The 18,349-nt window shown below is 48.6% G+C and overlaps 7 protein-coding genes across 7 annotated transcripts; 4 read left to right on the forward strand and 3 right to left on the reverse strand.

The window, feature by feature from the left end:
- Positions 1-94: 94 nt before the first annotated feature.
- Positions 95-1,954, reverse strand: LTR84_003033 (uncharacterized protein; the record flags this gene model as incomplete). The annotated part of the gene is made up of 2 exons (XM_064846628.1): positions 95-1,453; positions 1,508-1,954. 2 exons carry the CDS (start codon positions 1,952-1,954, stop codon positions 95-97), a joined length of 1,806 nt encoding a protein of 601 aa, XP_064705608.1.
- A 1,249-nt stretch (positions 1,955-3,203) lies between these two features.
- LTR84_003034 (uncharacterized protein) lies at positions 3,204-5,609 on the forward strand (the record flags this gene model as incomplete). Its single annotated transcript, XM_064846629.1, has 12 exons — positions 3,204-3,365; positions 3,417-3,636; positions 3,704-3,765; positions 3,815-3,947; positions 4,000-4,284; positions 4,336-4,475; positions 4,524-4,554; positions 4,613-4,687; positions 4,741-4,981; positions 5,045-5,199; positions 5,262-5,405; positions 5,599-5,609. The coding sequence occupies 12 exons, from the start codon at positions 3,204-3,206 to the stop codon at positions 5,607-5,609; spliced, it is 1,659 nt and encodes a 552-aa protein (XP_064705609.1).
- A 707-nt stretch (positions 5,610-6,316) lies between these two features.
- LTR84_003035 (uncharacterized protein) lies at positions 6,317-7,807 on the reverse strand (the record flags this gene model as incomplete). Its single annotated transcript, XM_064846630.1, has 1 exon — positions 6,317-7,807. One exon carries the CDS (start codon positions 7,805-7,807, stop codon positions 6,317-6,319), a length of 1,491 nt encoding a protein of 496 aa, XP_064705610.1.
- A 704-nt stretch (positions 7,808-8,511) lies between these two features.
- Positions 8,512-12,193, forward strand: LTR84_003036 (uncharacterized protein; the record flags this gene model as incomplete). Its single annotated transcript, XM_064846631.1, has 3 exons — positions 8,512-9,159; positions 9,211-9,249; positions 9,836-12,193. 3 exons carry the CDS (start codon positions 8,512-8,514, stop codon positions 12,191-12,193), a joined length of 3,045 nt encoding a protein of 1,014 aa, XP_064705611.1.
- Positions 12,194-12,435: 242 nt separating this feature from the next.
- Positions 12,436-13,512, forward strand: LTR84_003037 (uncharacterized protein; the record flags this gene model as incomplete). Its single annotated transcript, XM_064846632.1, has 1 exon — positions 12,436-13,512. One exon carries the CDS (start codon positions 12,436-12,438, stop codon positions 13,510-13,512), a length of 1,077 nt encoding a protein of 358 aa, XP_064705612.1.
- Positions 13,513-14,265: 753 nt separating this feature from the next.
- On the forward strand, positions 14,266-16,187 carry LTR84_003038 (uncharacterized protein; the record flags this gene model as incomplete). Its single annotated transcript, XM_064846633.1, has 5 exons — positions 14,266-15,023; positions 15,069-15,275; positions 15,327-15,392; positions 15,455-15,491; positions 15,543-16,187. 5 exons carry the CDS (start codon positions 14,266-14,268, stop codon positions 16,185-16,187), a joined length of 1,713 nt encoding a protein of 570 aa, XP_064705613.1.
- A 488-nt stretch (positions 16,188-16,675) lies between these two features.
- Positions 16,676-18,304, reverse strand: LTR84_003039 (uncharacterized protein; the record flags this gene model as incomplete). Its single annotated transcript, XM_064846634.1, has 2 exons — positions 16,676-18,243; positions 18,292-18,304. The coding sequence occupies 2 exons, from the start codon at positions 18,302-18,304 to the stop codon at positions 16,676-16,678; spliced, it is 1,581 nt and encodes a 526-aa protein (XP_064705614.1).
- Positions 18,305-18,349: the final 45 nt, after the last annotated feature.

Raw genomic sequence — 18,349 nt, forward strand, 5'->3', positions numbered from 1 at the left:
AAGCGCATTCAACTTGAGGCCATAGCTAGCATGCTCATAGATCTCTCTGAAGTTGGGGAATGTTACGTATACTCATATGTTCTTGGGACCAGATTCATGCGCCCGTACGTGGGAATTCAAAGAATTCACCAAACCATTCTTGCACTGGATCATATAGACCAAGCATGTCCTCTGCATCAGGGCCAGATTCCCAACTGGCGGGCAAGTTGTTTCTCACATGGACCACGGCTGATGGACTGTCCAATGAACCTGTCATTCGTCGCTCCGATTCTAGTAAGCCAACTGCAATACCGTTGCCCCTCACAGCGTTGGTGTAGGGTGCTCCAGGTATAGTAGCCTGCCCGTATGTCGAATGTGGGTAAACTTGTGGAGTTGGAAAGTGCCCGGATCTGTCTTCGGGGAAGATGCCTAAGGTCTTACTCCTATGCACAATTCTCAGCAGGCCAATTGCGTGACGGGCAGAATCATAGACCTCTCGAAGCCTGTACAGTGACTGCAGAGTCTGGTCGAGACAATGCTCCGCCGCCGCCCGGACACCAAGTTCGCCGGAGTTGATGTCGCTTATATGTTGTACTCCCGCGAAAAGTAGGGTAGTGATACCAATAGGTGCTAAGTATTTGATTCGACCATCATTTGTAAGTCGCTTGGCAAGGTCTGTACATCCTTGGGCAGAAGCCCTCAGGATCGGCTGGGACTGTGCTTGAAGCGCCTGGGCCTGTGAGCCTTCAGTGTAAACCTGACATAAATGTGGTCGGTGAACCATACTACGGATAGTGTGGTAGAGAAGACCAAGAAGCGTGTGGTGCACGTCCAATATACAATACTTGCTGGTTGAATCGTGGCCTGCAAGTGCTTCAAGCTTCGCGCGGCATTCAGCTGCCCATCGACAGAGTTCTTGATCTAGAGTGATAATGTTCCCAGCTGCAGATGCACTGGTTTTCGGTACAAGAACAATTTTGGTCTCAACGTTATAGCTCCTCTGGTGGCCCCTTGGAATGTACAGTGTGTCAAGCACTTGTCCGAAGAGCATGCAAAGTTGAATCTTTTGGATAAAAAGCTCGGCTAGAACCTTAGCTTGTAGTAATGGCTCATCAATATGATAGCGTTCAAGTCGATCAGCAAGATACTTGGTCTCAAAATCGCACTCCTCAAGGGTGGGAAGCTCGACGACTTCATCACGAATGTTGATGATTTGACGTTCATTCAAGGAGATGATTCGATCTCTTGTGTAACAGCACCACCATAGGCGTTTCCTTGCCTGTTGCTCTTTAGCTGAGAGTCCAGCAAGCTGTGAATAGCGGTTGAGGCCAATCTCGTGAGCATACGAGAGTGCAATCTTTAGCCAGTGCGAACGGCCTTTTATGTCTTCTGGCATCTCGTACCAGAGAGTCATGAGCAAGACTGATTGGATGAGGGTAATTTGGTTGAGTTCCAGATTGAAATCAAAGAGGAGCTATGGTACCTCTTCGTTAGCGATATCTGGGGTATGCACCAAGAACGTACTTACCCTGACCTTCTCGAAACATTTTCTACGAGCTTCTTCTCGGCTCTCGTAGCCTTCGGTCTGAAGCAGGTATAGATCGACGAATGGAACGGCTGTAAATAGAACAGCCTGGAACAGCAGGAGTCCAATTTTTCTTGAATTCTGTTTGCCTCCTATTGCCGCGAAAAATTCCTCGAGGTCCAATAAAGGGAGAAATGGATGGACGTACAAAACATATTTGACCAGAAGCTGGTCTCGTAATTCCTCGTCGGGAATTCTAAAAGCGCCCTTTTTTTGTAAGAATTCTATATCAACCACGTCTATGTCTCCTCTCAGTGGCAAAATATAATCTGCCAAGTGGACCTGTGCATGTCGAGTGTCATCCTGTGCTGCCACATTTGCTGGATGGCTTTGGTCATCAGTCTTGGAAGGTCCGTTCATTGCGAGGCCATTGACGTTATCCGTCGACATGTGTACTTCTTGCGCGTGGGAGTAAATGGATGCGTCTTCCGTCTCTGCCTCTAGTCAGATGCTGAGGTTTCAGTGAATCCAGTGGCACACTACCTGTAGTAGCTAGATGTCCGCCGTATTCAAAGTCTAGCGAGTGAGGAGCGTTTGCCAGAAGATCATCGATTTTTGAGGTTGTATCCTTCGATAGACAACCCTTGTGTGCTACCTGCCTCTCTTCATCTGGTTGATTCATCGGGTCATTCATGCGAATGTCGAAGACATGTAGACCAGTCGGAATGCGGCCACGGGCGCTGATTCTTCCTCTTCGCCTCCTTACACTACTGACGGAACATTGATGTCCAGCACTTGAACAACCTCCACATGGAATCCCAATAATTGACACATTACACCGGACTTTCCTGTCACGGCAAGCAAGACAGGCTTTAGAACTCCTGGTATTCATACTCAAGATCTATCTTTCATGGTAGGTCGGGGTCATTTAAGTCGTAATCAGGTAGAGCCAAATATTGGTAAAACTTAATACCATCAATGGAGTTTTGCTTCTGGTTAGTGTAGATGAAGCCACCTTGGAGGGTTCATTTCCATTCTCCAGAGCAAAAGATGAGGATAAGATGAGAATAAAAGCTTGAGGGGTAGTTCGGGGGCCTGATCTGTGCCAAAATGTACGCCAAAGACCCGTAGAAGCTTACGGCTACTGAGATATATGTTTCTAAGAGGAATATCTTCTGGTAAGAGAGTTGCGCATTGCATCGTTTGATGGTGTCAATATTGGACTGTGAAGGGCACATGAGGAGATGGAAGAATACCGCCAAGCCGCAGAGAAGAGCAAGGACCAGTAGGGAAAAAGGCGTTGGTTTCCCAGAACCCGAATTCTGCCAGTGACTTGTGTTATGCTGCCAACCTCTTTCTATTCAGACCCTGACTTACTATTAATGTCCCGAAGCCACTTCACGGCTCTAGGTGGCTATCGAGGAAATCGCCGAACGTGCAGCCCTCGGGCAAATTGGAAAAGAGGGGCCCCGCGTTTCGCGTACGGCAGTGTATTTCCTCATGGGGCAATCCCCATACCAACCAGAATGCGACCGAGGCTTGCTTTGGGATGGGTGTTTGATTTGATTTAATCGCAGTCAGCCACAAGGTGGTCGAGCAAAGCTGCATCGAGGACATCTGACAAACCGGCACTCTAGCCGCCTTGTTCAGCCCTCAGCCGAAAGCATTGAATTCCACGATAACACGAAACGAATTAAACATGTCGAGGCCGAAGCATAATGTGTCTGGATACCACGAAGAGTATGTGGAACCGGAATCTGGTCAGGCTCGCATTGCCACCACCGCTGGTACAGATTTTCAAAATGAAATATATGCCTACGAGAACCGTGCTGTGGACCTCTGGACGGTGCTGGCATGTGTGGTATGTATGGACATATGCCTACGGCTTGGGTTTGACTGATTTGTTTGAAAGGCTCTTGCTTTTAGCTACGAAGCTTGCCTCTTTTCATTTGTCCTTCCTGCAGCTATTCTTCTGAACATCAACGCAGCCATCGGGCCATCAACCCGCTTCAACTGGATTGCCACAGCGTGGTCCTTGGCCGCTGCGGTTGTAACTACAATAGCGGGACGCTGTAGCGACATCTTTGGTAGAAGGAACTTCTTCATTTGTGGAAACTTGGTTGGTCTCATTGGTAGGTGCTTACCGGATCGATTTGTGCGGAAATCGCCATGAATCCAGCTTTTTCTGACAAGCTCAAGGTTGCGTCATTGCCTCACGCGCATCCAATGTGGATACTATCATCGCAGGATCTACTCTTATGGTTGGTGACTTGGACCACTCGTGAGGCTCAGCTATTGATGTTGTTTCAGGGTGTAGCTGCCGGTATTCAGCAGCTTGCCTTCGCTGCGTCCAGCGAAATTGTTCCTAAGAAGTGGCGAGGCACCGTGATAGCCTTGCTCAACCTTGCAGCTGTGCCGGGCTCTGCATTCGGCTCAGTTATTGGTAGGCTGAAAGGTATGGTGTTTCCTGAACGGCCCGCTAATAGGTCTGTCAGCATACGCTCTCGTCGCACATTTGAGTTGGCGGTGGACATTTTATCTGGGAGTGATTGCCAATGGCTTCGCACTGTCTCTCATCCTGATCTTCTACTGGCCACCTAATTTTCTCGACTTTCACAAAGAAGATGAGAAGACACGATTGGCGCAGATTAAGGAGTTGGACTTTGTAGGTATAATGCTCTCTGGTGGGGGCCTAACGTGTTTTCTGCTGGGAGTGTCTTGGGGAAATAATCCTTATCGGTGGACTAGTGCTCAAGTTCTTGTACCGCTGATCCTGGGTGGTGAGTTCTTGTCTCAATTCCTGATCAGAATCTCCAGTTGATACGTTTTAGCACTCTCTGTCATGGTAGCTTTCCCTTTGTGGGAAGTTTTCAGCCATGACAAGATCGCAAAACTATGTCCTCCAAAATTATTCCGAAACATCAGAGGTTTCACACTTCCACTGATTGTTTGTTTCCTGGGCGGCATGATGGTATGTGATGAAGTAGATCGTAACAACGACTTCTAACAGTATCGCAAGTTCATGGCTTTGCAAGTTTTATGGCCTCAAGGTTCGTGGTACCAAGCTGTCAGACCATTTTCCACTGCTTGTATTCTGACAGCCTGCAGAAATCCAACTTCTATTCACCTCTGTCCCATCCACCATAGGTTGGTACAGTCTCGCGTACAACGCATCTGCACTAGGTGAGCTGTAACTTCTAACCATGACTCTGAGCCTCCTTTTGACCCCAAAATAGTGGGGGGCGTCGTTGCAGGAAGCCTCTTTGCCATATTTAAAAAGACAAACTACCAATGGCTGATGGCCATCATCATTCAGACTATCTTCATCGGGTCAATGTCCACTGTGACAGAGCATAATCCTGGGAGGGCAATTGCTTTTGTTGCTATTGCAGCATTCATGGTCGGAGCGCAACAAGTTATGGGCCTGCTGATCATTCAATTTGGAGCTGAAGATAATCAAATTGGTATTGCGACAGGGTAATCGCCCCTTGCTTATGTGACACTCCTCAGCTGGTCTCAGGCTGACTTTGATCCTCTTAGCTTAGCAGGTTCCCTCCGCTCAACAGGTGGTGCAGTCGCGATTGCAGTTTATGGCAGTGTTATCAATAATCACATTGCAAAAAATCTTGCCTCAAGGCTCGCTGCTGCTGCCTTGTTAGCGGGTCTTGCTCCTGCCGAGGTGCCCGGATTTATTGGTAAGTGATCTTTGTCTTTGTGAGTGGCGATCAGCCGGATTAATGACTGACAAGCTGTATAGTGGCTCTAACTTCAGGTTCCGTCGATGGAATCAGTTCTATTGAAGGGATAACTCCTGGCATTGTTGCTGCAGGCATCGCGGCGCAAAAAAGCGTTTATGCGGGAGCATTTCGAGTTGTTTTTCTCGTCAGTATTGCGTTCGGTGGTAAGATCTTATCCATTCCCATCTTATCAGTAACTCTATGTTTTGTGGATCAACAAGTGGCTGACTTATTGAATCATCAAGTGCTGGCCTGTGCTGCCGCAGCGTTTGTGTCCAGCGTTGATAGTCAATTAACGAGGTAACAACTTCCGATTTGTTGAGATATTTCCTTGTAACCAGTATTGACAATATTCAGGCAAATTGTAAGTGGTGTGAGCAAACCACATATCATAGGGCATGACAAGAGGGAGAAGCTAGAGATGAAGACAATGGAAGATAAGGAAAGAGGGGCGGGATAAAATAGCCCAAAGCTTCCATCTGCGGGACCTTGAATTATGACGAGCTCCATCATATGGTCAGGCTAGAGTTCTGAGTATGCATCCATCGATAACTTCTACACAACCATCGTTTCGGACTATGTCGTGCCCAAAACCCATTGTGTTGGGCCGAGGCTGTCACCAGGCAGGCGACAGTACGAGAAGACAAGGCTGAATATCAATGATTCTAATTCTCCCTCCAGGCCTACTTGCTCCATCTCAAACTCGTGTATTCCACCCTTCACTGTCTGACAGTATGTACTTAATAATATCCTACTGCACAACCTCTGTCATCAAGTCGACTGGCCATCTGGGTGCGTCTTTTCCATTTCCTCTGGTTCCCACATTATATCCCAACAAAACTCCATCATCCTTGAATTGAATGATTGGACGGACAGTTCTGAAGATACAATCAATAGCTTTATTTCTTCGGTCCTCAAAAAATGACGGATTGAAAAGCGTAGGCCCATAATTTTGGACAATCATCGCAAAATACTCGCGAAGAGTATAATTCATGTTATGGTAAGATCTATGAAAACCAAGTTAGTTCATCGCTTGCTACAAATCAAAGGGGCTGGGCTTCGAAGGGCATCAGACTTACCGGAATACGCGTTGGCCGTTCTTCTGCCAAACATCTTGCCAAATCTCCTCCGGATACTCTCCGACTTCATCGGCTAGCCACTGGTTGTAGTAATTGAGAGCCAGATCAATCTTAAAACTCCCACCCTCTTCCGCCCTGCGCATTAGGGCACAGAGAACACTTACTACACCGGCAATACCGACCATGTAGTCGCTATTTGGAAAGACAGGAGTGACAGCCTCGTCATCTTCCAAGCCCATTGCTCGGCCAAAGCCAGTGGAAATGCCCACGCAGGCATCGCTAATTTGTTGCCATCCAGTGCGGTGACTCCATGGACCGTTCCAGCCATAGCAATTCTCGCGTACTGAGATGATGCCTCTCTCGCGATGCTTAACGAGCTCGATGATTGCATCTTGACTGAAGCCGTATTTGTCTAATACCCCGGGTCTGTACCCTTGGACTACGACGTCAGCATGGCTGATGAGATCTTGTAAGTCCTTACGACCTTTCTCGGTCTTCAAATCGATGCTGCATTGCCACTTTCCCCAGCTCAAGTCCACGGCGAGAACAGTAAAATCTACGACGTTTGGAGACGTGACTCGCATAACACTCGCCCCGAGCTCCGCGAGTCCGCGTGTAACTGCAGGTGCAGCTATGACACGACTGATGTCAACCACTTTTAGTCCGGCCAAAGGTCTAGAAGCGGAAGTCTGTGCTGTCGATGGCCACCACGCGGGTTTCTGAGATTGATGACTTGTGACGGGGATGATCTTGAACAACCCAACGTGCGCGTTCGCCTTCCCGTGCTCTGATGCTCGGAACGACTCAACTGATTCTGCAACAACACCAGCTTGCTTGTACACCTCACTGGTGAGACGTTGTATCTCGATTGAGTCAATGGTAGCCATTTTGTCGACGAATGGCTGTATCGCGTCATCCCAAGTTTTGAGTTCAGGTTTGTTTGACGGCAAGGAAAGACTGTCCAGGGTCGGATCTGGATTCATTCCACCATGAAGCTGAAAGAATCGGTTATCTCTTGTGCGATAGATACTCGTAGCACACTGTCGATATAGCGAGGAGCTCATATTGTGGAAGTCATAATTCGGAAATAGGCTATCAAGCTCTTCAATGTTGGTGCCGCTGAGGCTTATTGCTTGCTCCGTGTCAGGATTGATTGTCCAGAGGAAAGCTGACATGAAGAATAACTGTGCATGATCAGTATTGATCTCCGCGCCTTCAAGCTTGACCCCATATTTTCTTTTGATCAAGGCAGAGACTACGCATGCTTCCAAAGCTTTCAAAGCGGCAACCGATTCAGCGAAGCGCCAATTGATCGCAAGCGATGGAAGTGGAGAGCCGCTGAACCTGATGAGATGTGCAAAGTCAAGCGCTTCGGAAGGGATGTCGCTTTTGATCTTCGGATTTTCCAAGACTGATGTCGTCAGGAGCCTCATAGACTCTTCCTGGACTGAATAGGCCTCTAAACCTTTCTCGTCCATGACTTTCATGGTTTCCGATTATTGATATGGCACAAGGTTTGTGGACTCCGTGCTTGATCGTTGTCCAGAATTCTCCGAGATATTATGGGAGCAGCATAATATTTCTAATAACATGCTGCAAAGGAGCATATCTGTCCATACCCTCCACCTCGAACACGTCGTCGCCTTCGGATCTCGGTAACGCATGGACATTGGTGTAGCGCCGTCGTCTCGGGTCAAGCTGGAGCAATGCCCCATGGGGTAATCGTAAGCCTGGTAACCTCCTCGGCTTGGCTCGGGCTTTATCTTCTTGTTTGAGCATCTTGCCCGACTTTTGATTCGCGATGTTCCTGAGCTTGGGTAAAATATCTCTCAGCATAGCCATTCTGCTCGGATCGAGTAAATCACTGAAAACCCTTCGGACTTGACTCATTAGGAGTATTGCATCAGTCGGGAGACCTTCCAGTCAAAATCCTTCGAGCGCCCGGTGATCTGGACTGGTCACACCCCTGCTAGTGCTGCCGAGCCCCCACCTTGGCATTATTCAACGATGCCTAACATTTCAATTTCTGCTCAGCCTTACTATCTTGACCACATCATGCTGTCTTCTGAGAGTCTGGGCAGCATTTTGCTTAGGAAGATTGGTGTTCTCGTCCCGCCTCTGGCTATGATTGACACACCACAGACGGATTGACTGCACGAAGGAGCCCGAATTTTGGTTATTGCGCTTAACAATGGCGCCATCAGGACCAATAATCTGGTCAGAAGGCCAGGACAGGATCCAGGCGGACGTTATATTCCTCCATGGACTTCGGGGCCACGCAGAGAAGACATGGAGCAAGGGGGATACCTGCTGGCCTCGGGATCTCTTACCGAAGGATCTTCCACATGCGCGGATTGTTAGCTGGGGTTATGACTCGAGCGTATTGAAGCCGATCAAGGCATCGAGTCAGGCAAGCATTTTTAGCCATGCTGAGAATCTACTACACGATATCTCTCGGATTCGCGACTCTTGGGAGGCGGAGATCCGTCCCATTATATTCGTTGGTCATAGCCTGGGTGGCTTGGTCATCAAAGAAGCCCTTATTCGAGCCTCGGAATACCGGTCAAACGGTCAACATGATGATCTTGGTGCCATATTCAGCTGCACAAAGGGTGTGGTATTTCTTGGGACACCCCACCGCGGCAGTGGCAAAGCTAGCATTGGAGAGATTGTGTCCAACATCGCTAAACTTGGTCTTCAACGTCCCAACGACAAGCTCATTGAAGTACTTGCGGAGGACTCTCAAGTTCTCGAACGACAGATGAAATCTTTTACATCATTGAGCAGTGCGCTATCAATTGCTTGTGTGGCGGAAGAACTCCCTACCGGAATTGGCATGGTATCAATCAAGTGTTGTCTGCAGAGAACCAAACTACTAATGAAGACGTAGATTGTGCCCGCAGCCTCTGCAACACTACAAGGCCATTCGGTGAGAACTCATCCAAGTACTTGCGGAGGGTACTCTCTATCATCACAAGGTCTGATTAAGTCGTTGACCTGTCGGATGCAGTGCATCTTCTTCGTTGCGCCTTCCCTCCTAAGTAGACACGTACATTGGCCCTCGCGCCTTCCGTATCAAGAAAATGCTCAATAGCTTCCCAACAGTTTTCATAATGTTGGGCTTGCCACTTATTATGCTGGTTTACCTCCGCAACCATCTACAAACCGTCTTGTCTTTCATTGCTTGCCAGATCACCATCATGACTCGTCTTAAGAAATACTATCGTACTCGTTCGATATCCCAGAAGCGTTTCAGGCAAGACACTTTTGATGAGGCCGAAGACGAAATGGATGATGCATCCGCACAAATCTTTCCCACCCCCAGATACAAGACCCGAGGGGCAGTCCAGAAGCATATGAAGCTGATTCCTTCTCACGACTCTGAAAAGGGATCGAATAGACTGAAACCGGCCTCACATTCTGATCCTCATGCAAACACGGTTTCTGTGGCTGGACTCAAACGCTCCAGAGCGCAAAAGAGTATCAATATGAATGCTTCTACCGACTCTGAATAGGAATTGGATCGGCCAGAATCAGACTCAGACTCTACACCTCAGGAGAGGAGGGCTTCACCACCTCATCTCAATCGCCAGACTCGTGCAGAGATACTGAAGAATACACACCTGGCTATATCTACCAAGCCCAAAGAGCAATCAGCAACGCCCACATCGAAGCAGACTGGTGCTCCCGCTGCACAAGAGCCAATGGCCAAACCACACTGGCGTGATACCGGGGTTGTTCAGGATACTGAAGATGAGTCGGATCATTGTGGAAACCATATCACCCTTGAGGGCCAGAGACGTTCGAGACCAGATCTGGAACATCGGCCAATACTCTCCAACCTAGAGCAAGGTTTTAGATCTGATGATCATTCGATCGATCCGCTCACTCTTTCCGGTCAAGTCCAAGTGGCTGGCGAAACCATCCAAGACTACCAGCCGGACATCGCCCAGGGTAGAGATTCACACATCAGCTGTGACAGTGCTAGCGATTTTGATTCGGAGGCAGCTGATGACGACGAAACCGACGATGACGATGACGACGACACAGACGATGACGCCGAGATTGAAAATGTCGACATTGACGATATGCTTGGGAGACCAGAGGATTTCCCAGCCTTCAAAGTCCTACTCAACTCAACGGATGAGAATCCACTTCCCGTTCCTGAAGACCTACAGACCACGCCATCCCAAAAATCCCTCACTGACGCTTCAAAGCTCATAGCTCAACTAATGTTGGAACGATGCTCCGATCCCGCTATTTGCAATGAACCCCTCTCGGATATTCTGAACGAGATTGGGTCAGAAGCTATAGCTAGAGAAGCTAGTAATGTGTTTGACCAGAGGCTCCTTCATAATGACTTCTGGTCGATTGAAGATATGATTCTTATACTCCCTGATGTTCTCATCTCCCAAATCCCGAGCAAGGCGGCTGGTCTCTACATGTTATACAGCATCGGGCCTTCGGAGAAGGTCCACGCCTATGTAGGGAGAAGCCGTGGTCTTCGGAAGCGTCTGCAAGGCCACATCCGCAAAATCAAGGCCCTGAGAATAGCCAAGGAGTCTGATTGTCTACCAAAGACAAATTCATCGACCTTTCAAAGTTGCCATAGACACTTCGCCCGAATTGGTGGCCAAGTGAGGATCAAAATCCTTGGTCTCGTGGATAGAAACAAACCAGTTGCATATGACTGCTGTCTTGAATCTATTGCTATGCTATTTTTCAAAACCCTGCCCACGACTGACACTGCACGTCGTCCTCGCAATCGCGCCCTACAGGATCTATACGACAGCATATGGACTGGGCTAGATCTCCACAAACGTTTCAACAACCATGAACCACTGAACAGAAGTTTCCCCCCACTGGAGTTAGCTTCATCCAAACCTCCGTTTGAGCAACTATTCGGTCCCTGTGTAGGTTGTGGCATGAGCAACTCTTATCCTGGGAATGTGAAGTTTCTCAGAAATCCAAATGACCCCAGCCAGGAAGTGTGTGACGCATGTTACAGACGGGCTCGGAAAAACAAGCCTTTTCGGACCAATGCGGACATGCGGAAAGCCGAAGAGAAAGAAATCGCTTTTCTATCTAGACCCCTTCCGAAAGTTGGTTCACCTTGCGAGAATCCAGCTTGTGGTTTAGACAGAGGTACGAGAACACTTCGCATCAATTCATCGGAGATAGGGGCACTTTACGTCTGCACTCTATGCAGCGCCTACTGGGGTATGTTCAAAGTCTTACGATCAATAGAGACAGTGCGGGGAGGGCATAAACTTGATGGACGTCCTCAGCCAGAAGACAGGGCATGTGAAAACCCAAATTGCGATACTATTGTTGCCAAATCCGGGACCCAGCACTTTGCAACGATGCATTCTCATACCACAGAAGATGAAGTCGGCCTGTGGATCTGTTACCGCTGCTGGTATTACCACAAAAGGACTGGAAAGCTACCTGAGAAACCAAAGAAGCTCGAGAGACCAGACTTCTGCGACCATTGTCAGACAGCTATAAAGGAGTCAAAGAGTGAGAGCAAGTACATTTTCGAGCGGCAACAATGGTTGTGCTACATTTATTGGATGTCGTATGAAGCTACTGGTGAACCAATTGGTCAGCTTTATCCCATATTGACTGGGGATCCTGATCAGGTTCTGAGTTGTGGTGTTTGTGGACAGTCAGAATCAGGATGGAAAGGCCTCACAACCAGCAAGCCGTCAGCGGTCAGGCGTCGACAGCGCTACATCTGGGCACCATCAATTCAACAGTTCGTGTGTAACTACCAGAGAACGAATGTCGGCCGTGGTCGGGGTTTCAGGAACTCTGACGCCCGCGATTGCTCGTTCACTCCAACACCGATGGATGAAGTGAGCAGTTCTTGACCTTTGAGATCAATTCCGCGGTCTACTGGTTTGAGACTGCAAGGCAGGTCTGCTATTGTCGAATTATTCATATTTATTACTAGATAGAAGTCGACTAGAATCGCGAAAACTCTAACTAGTTAACGCTACGTACTACGCGTAAAGAGTATAATAATAGATTAGGTAGTAATCGAGCGGCGGTACTCAAGGATATGGACAATCATGGTGATAAAAGCCTCAAGTTCTCCCACTTGCATTGGACGATGACGGAGCCCAGCGTCAACGACGGCTTTGTGAATGAATCAGAGTGCACCAGTTTTATAACTCTATGCATCGAGTGCAACTTGGTTTGCTATGTCGAGGCCAAGCTCAAACAACGACCGAACGAGATCAAGGACAAAAAGGGCCGGCCCCTTCTCCACTATGCGCTGATGCCTATGACGAACTCATCGCGAGTCCGTCGTGCAGACTCACGGTACAAGTTCATAGCCTCAGGCGATGCCAATCTCAGCCTGGTCAAGACCTTACTACAACATGGTGCGGACCCGAATGAGGAGTTTACAGAGTGGCCTAGTCCCTGGGAGTATGGTCTGGACGCAAGGCCTGGCTTTCCCAGCAGCAGCTGGGACGGGGATATCCCAAAGCTCTTGATCTACTATGGGGCAGACCCCTTTGTAGGCATCATGGCACCCAAGAAGACTCATGCTCGGTCTGCATTATTCCAGGTCAGATGCAAGTTCGAGAATGCCCCCCAACGCAAGGAAGAACTTATCACTGCTCTAAAAGCTAGGGGAGGTAGGTATTTTGAAGGTGAAGAGATAGAGCTCGACTATCAAAGGAATCTGCATGGTCGTGGTCGTGATTCTCGTGCCAATCAGACTATTTCTTTCAACGGGCGTTATCGGTCTTCTCATGCAGATCAAGTTGATTGGACACCACAGCACGACTCCATCCTTCTCCAGCAGTTGATCGATAAGACTATAAAGCTGGGTAACGCTCGAGACGACCCATTTCAGACCCCTAGTTGGTCCCGTACGAAGAATACTCCAAGTCTCATCAAAAGCGACCTGTCGTACGCTCATCATTTAGTCCATGGCACTGAACGGAAAACACTGACCGAGAACGAGCAGCTGGTCGAAATCATACAATTTCACATCAGAAGGCTTGAAGACGTGGAACGATTTGGCGACACCGCGTTACTGCATTACGTGGAAATTCTCGATTCTCTTACATCCAGTCGTTTCACGAGGCGATCGAGGCGATACTTCGAGCCTTTCAAAAGTCGGGGACTTACTCCGATAACTCGAAACAGTGGTTATTACGACTACAATTATTGGTGAGGACTTAAAGCGACTCCTCTGTCGAATTTTATCAATCCTATGAAGCCAGAGAACATCCAAACTGTTTATTCTAAGCCAACAAGAAGTCCAAGAAGATCGCATACACATTACACGATCCAGACATTCAACCACAAGATAGTATCCGGAATCAATAACAATACTCCCACAACACCCAACTTCATGCTTGAAGCAGTACCAATGGTGGTTATTTACAGCGATACTGTTCTGGTCGGCCGCGATTCACATCTAGCGTCACTCGTGCTAAGATAGCCAAAATGCCCGAGAGAAACGAAGCGCTTCGAGTTCTAACGAAACTCAATCTTCTCTCGCGCCGGGAGTTCGATCTTCAACACGTGTTATGGAACTACACCTTTTCAACAGCGTTGAAGTAAAGCAAGTCGCTGATACTACCTGAAAGTCCATCGGCAGATCGACTACTTCGGTGACGTCAACAGTCTCCACATGGGCGGATCGAGAAGCCGCCTAACTTCCAAAGAAGGCAGCTCTCAGCGTGATCGATAACCAGCTTAACCACATATGGGAGTCTTTCGTCGAGTCCTGCTTCATTTGAGAATGTAGCCAAGGTTCCCCACGGTTCTCGTTAAGTATTTGCCAAAACATATTTTTACAACGTTCGCGCATATGCACGTATCTAAGGCGGCTTGGTATTAGAAAATATATATCACTGGCCGCGCACATGGGCACGGTGACCAGCAAGCTTGCCAGCCTCAATCCGTGTCTAAGCACATCAAGATGGACCACACACCTTCTCCCACATCATCCTTTGGGAAGGACCATAACCACGTACCTCTACATAATGAGAAGTCGTCGACGCCTGCAATCGTTGCCAGCGAGGCCGATGCTCTCAAGATCGCCCGAGAGCAGCGCTGGCAAGCCGACCAGTTCATCGAGAAGATGGAACAGGAGCTTGACCATGCCGGCCAAAGCAAGAGGTTCGCGGGCATCAAGTTTAAGAATCCCAAGCACTTTACCTGGGTCATGGTCATTTTCGCTTCCATGGGAGGAATGCTCTTCGGGCTTGACCAATCTCTAATTAGTGGTGCTAATCTATTCTTGCCTAATGACCTTGGCTTCACGGTCCGACAAGTCAGTTTGGTCAACTCAAGCATGCCTCTTGGTGCGGTAGCTGGTGCTTTTCTTCTCTCACCCTCAAACGAGTTCTTCGGTCGCCGCGGTGCGATCATTGTAGCTACCATTCTCTACACTGTTGGAGCAGCCTTGGAGGCTGGTGCAATCGACTATGCCATGATGGTCACAGCGCGGATCATTTTGGGCCTCGGCGTTGGCATTGAAACCGGCACCGTCCCAATCTACGTGGCAGAATCGGTCGAGAGAAGATTAAGAGGCAATCTCGTGTCGCTATACCAGTTCAATATCGCACTCGGCGAGGTGTTGGGGTTCGTTGTGGCGGCAATTTTTCTCAATGTCAAAGGCAACTGGAGATACATTCTTGGCTCATCTGTGGTTTTCTCCACAGCCATGTTCATCGGGTGTGTACGGCTTGATTTTTTCCAGTGGTGACTAACAATATTCAGCATGCTTTTCTTGCCCGAAAGCCCACGCTTCCTGATGCACAAAGGCCGGACTGTCGATGCATTTCGCGTTTGGAAACAAATTCGTGGGGTTGCCACATATGATTCACGAGCAGAGTTCTTTGTCATGAAGGCTACTGTTGACGAAGAGATCAGAAATCTGCAAAACCACGGCGCCGGAGTGCGCTTTGTCTGGATGGACTTCTTCACGTAAGCAGGCCAGACCCATTGCACCCATAAAGCACACTGACTAGGTTGTAGCGAACCTCGGGCTCGACGTGCGCTCGTCTATGCCAATGTCATGATTCTCCTTGGCCAATTCGTCGGGTATGTTCCTTAATGCGACTGACAGACCAATTTCCACGAATTTTGATGCTAATACTCTTCAGAATCAATGGTATTATGTACTACATGAGTGTTCTAATGGTTAGTGACTCCTTGCTCTACACGAAAGCGGTAATACTGATAACCTGCAAGAGTCAGGTTGGTTTTGATGAAGCTCAAAGCACGTACATGTCGATGGTGGGAGGTGGTGCCCTGTTCTTGGGTACTATTCCTGCCATCCTCCTGATGGAGCGTTGCGGCCGTCGCTTCTGGGCCATGACTATGCTGCCTGGATTTTTCATTGGCTTGGTCATCGTCGGCATCAGCTACCTATTCGACGTTAACACCCACCCAGGCACGACTGAAGGTCTCTATCTCACGGGCCTGATCATCTACATGGGCTTCTATGGTCCGTATGCATGTCTAACATGGGTCATTCCATCCGAAGTCTACCCTACATATTTGCGAAGCTACGGCATGACAACATCCGACGCCATGGTTTTCTTGGGCTCATTCATCATCACCTATAATTTCAGTGCAATGCAGGAGGCATTCACTAAGACCGGTCTGACCCTGGGATTTTTTGGCGGCATTGCTGTCTTGGGCTGGTTCTACCAGATTCTTTTCATGCCAGAGACCAAAGATATGACTCTCGAGGAAATTGATGTTGTGTTCTCGAAGCCAACTAAGCAGCTGGTGGCCGAAAACATTGCGAGCACACGCAGAACGGCTTCCAACTTGGTTCGTTTCCGATTCAGGGAGGCTTTCCCCGGATTTTACAACCGCAGGAGTGAATAATAGGTTTCGCTCTAGAGAAGGATGGACTGATTGATCTGGTGGAAGACCTTCTTACGAGTGGGATATATCGAAACTATGTAACTACGAAGATAACAAGTGGGAGGATGGCTCCTCTTGCTCTCTCTCTCGCTGCTGGGAATTGGCGTGGCTTCTTGACGCTGAGCAGCATTCATACATGCGGACATGCAACGTTTTGGCGAATATAAGCCACAGGAACAAACTCAACATCAGTAAATGCAAACAGTGCTGTAAGTCCGAGATAGCTTAGCCAATAGTATTCAACTTCAGTATGACATGTAGTCCTTTCGAATCAGTGACACTACCATGATAAGGATCCACTGGAAAAGTGTGCACCTGATCCATTCGTCTACCGCTTACAGCTTCAGATCTTGGAATGGAAAGTGAATACTATCTCAGTCCATTCACCAAACTCGATGAATAGGTTAATGGACTAAATTATGGTCATTTGTTACATTTGTCAATCAATGCTAAGAACTATTCCACTCGCTGCTAAGCTTCTCATCACACCTCGCTTTCGCCGAAATCATCAAACAGACAGGACTAGAATTGAAACGCTCGTAATGCGTGAAGCTTTTCTTGGCCTCGGGTGTAATGGTCCATTCAAACGACAGGACCATGGCCGCCACGCAGATACTCAGTTCCATGTAGGCTAGGTTTCTCCCGATACAAGCCCTGCCCCCTAGGGTGAAGGGCAGTACATAGTCCTTCAGATTCTGTCTTTCGGCGTCGGAAACATGATGGGTATCCGGAAGCCAGCGCTCGGGTATCCACTCTGAGGGATTGTGGAAAAGGTTGCTATCGCGATGCATGGTGTACACGGACGAGGAGACGGTGACGCCGGCCGGAATTGTGTGGCCTGATATTGTGGCACCGTGGCCAGTCGTGCGGCGTAGCAGCCCAAAGCGCACAGGGGGGAGTAGTCTAAACGACTCATCTAGGACAGCTCGAAGATATGGGATCTGGCACAGCTCGGTATAGGAGGCCACGGGCCGAGATGACTCTGGCAAACCTTGAAGCAAGATATCGTACAACTTTTGCTGCTTTTCGGGATGCGAAGCGAGCTCAAACATGGTGTTTGTGAGGGATATTTGCGTCGTATCATTACCAGCATTGAGATATGTATCGCACTCAGCGACTAGCTGATCAATATTGAGGGTCGTGCGCGACTTCTCCGATGCTTCATCATATGGAAGATTGGTGAAGAAGTCGGGCTCCTCTGGCTTCATTTTGATCCGCTGCACAGTCAGATAACGTGCCATGCCGGCGAAATGATCAGCTGCTTGCTTGTCCGCCGTCGAGCTCGTAAGCCACCGACCTAAGCTATATATAGGAGGTGAAAACTGAGCGCAAATCGTGTTCCAGTGTACCCCTGATTGGAAAGTTTTCATGGCGTTGACGGTTGTTACGGCCCCCTTATGGTCCATGGCGAAGCAAGAGTCGTTACCTCGATCGAGAAAGTTGTAGCATGACGACCACATCATGTTGGAGAAAGCGTCAAAGGAGAACATATTCATCCAGGGCCGGAGATCAAATACGCCGTTGTTGGCGGGATATTCGTCACTCGTTGACACCATGCGACCTTCAGCCTTGGCTTGAATGGCGTACAACAGCTTCTCAACCGAATACTGCACCTTAGGTTCCATGGAGGACACGTGCTTGGCAGCGAAGATGGCCGAGACTGCTTTTCTTCGCTCCGAATGTAATGGTCGGCTGGACGTGTTTGCCATCGCCGGGTTCTTTCCGGCCAAATTGTCGTAGAAAACGTCTTTGATGATGGCGGAGCCATGGCCGTATATCTCCTTATAAGCGCCAGGTGATGCGAAAGATAGGTGTTCAGGGCCGAGGCGAAGGACTGGCCCTCGTCGTCTGTGGGCTTCATCGACAGCAAGGAACCTGCGTCCATGCCAGTTGTGATACGCTGCCCATAGCGGTGTTAAGGCCCAGAATGATGGCGTCGGAAATCGACGGAGTCCCTTTGGGTCTTTGTAATGGTTAACTAATGGTACCAACACCACGAGAAGTAACAATAGAAAGGCTGACTGTTGTTAGCAATGACAAAGTATGTTGCAGCGATACAACTCACCGACAATTATCATCGTCCAGACCAGAAAATAAATTATCTGATAGCTATCAGGGCGAAG

Source organism: Exophiala bonariae, assembly GCF_035927105.1.
Source record: "Exophiala bonariae strain CCFEE 5792 chromosome Unknown scaffold_15, whole genome shotgun sequence".
Classification (NCBI taxonomy): Eukaryota; Fungi; Ascomycota; class Eurotiomycetes; order Chaetothyriales; family Herpotrichiellaceae; genus Exophiala; species Exophiala bonariae.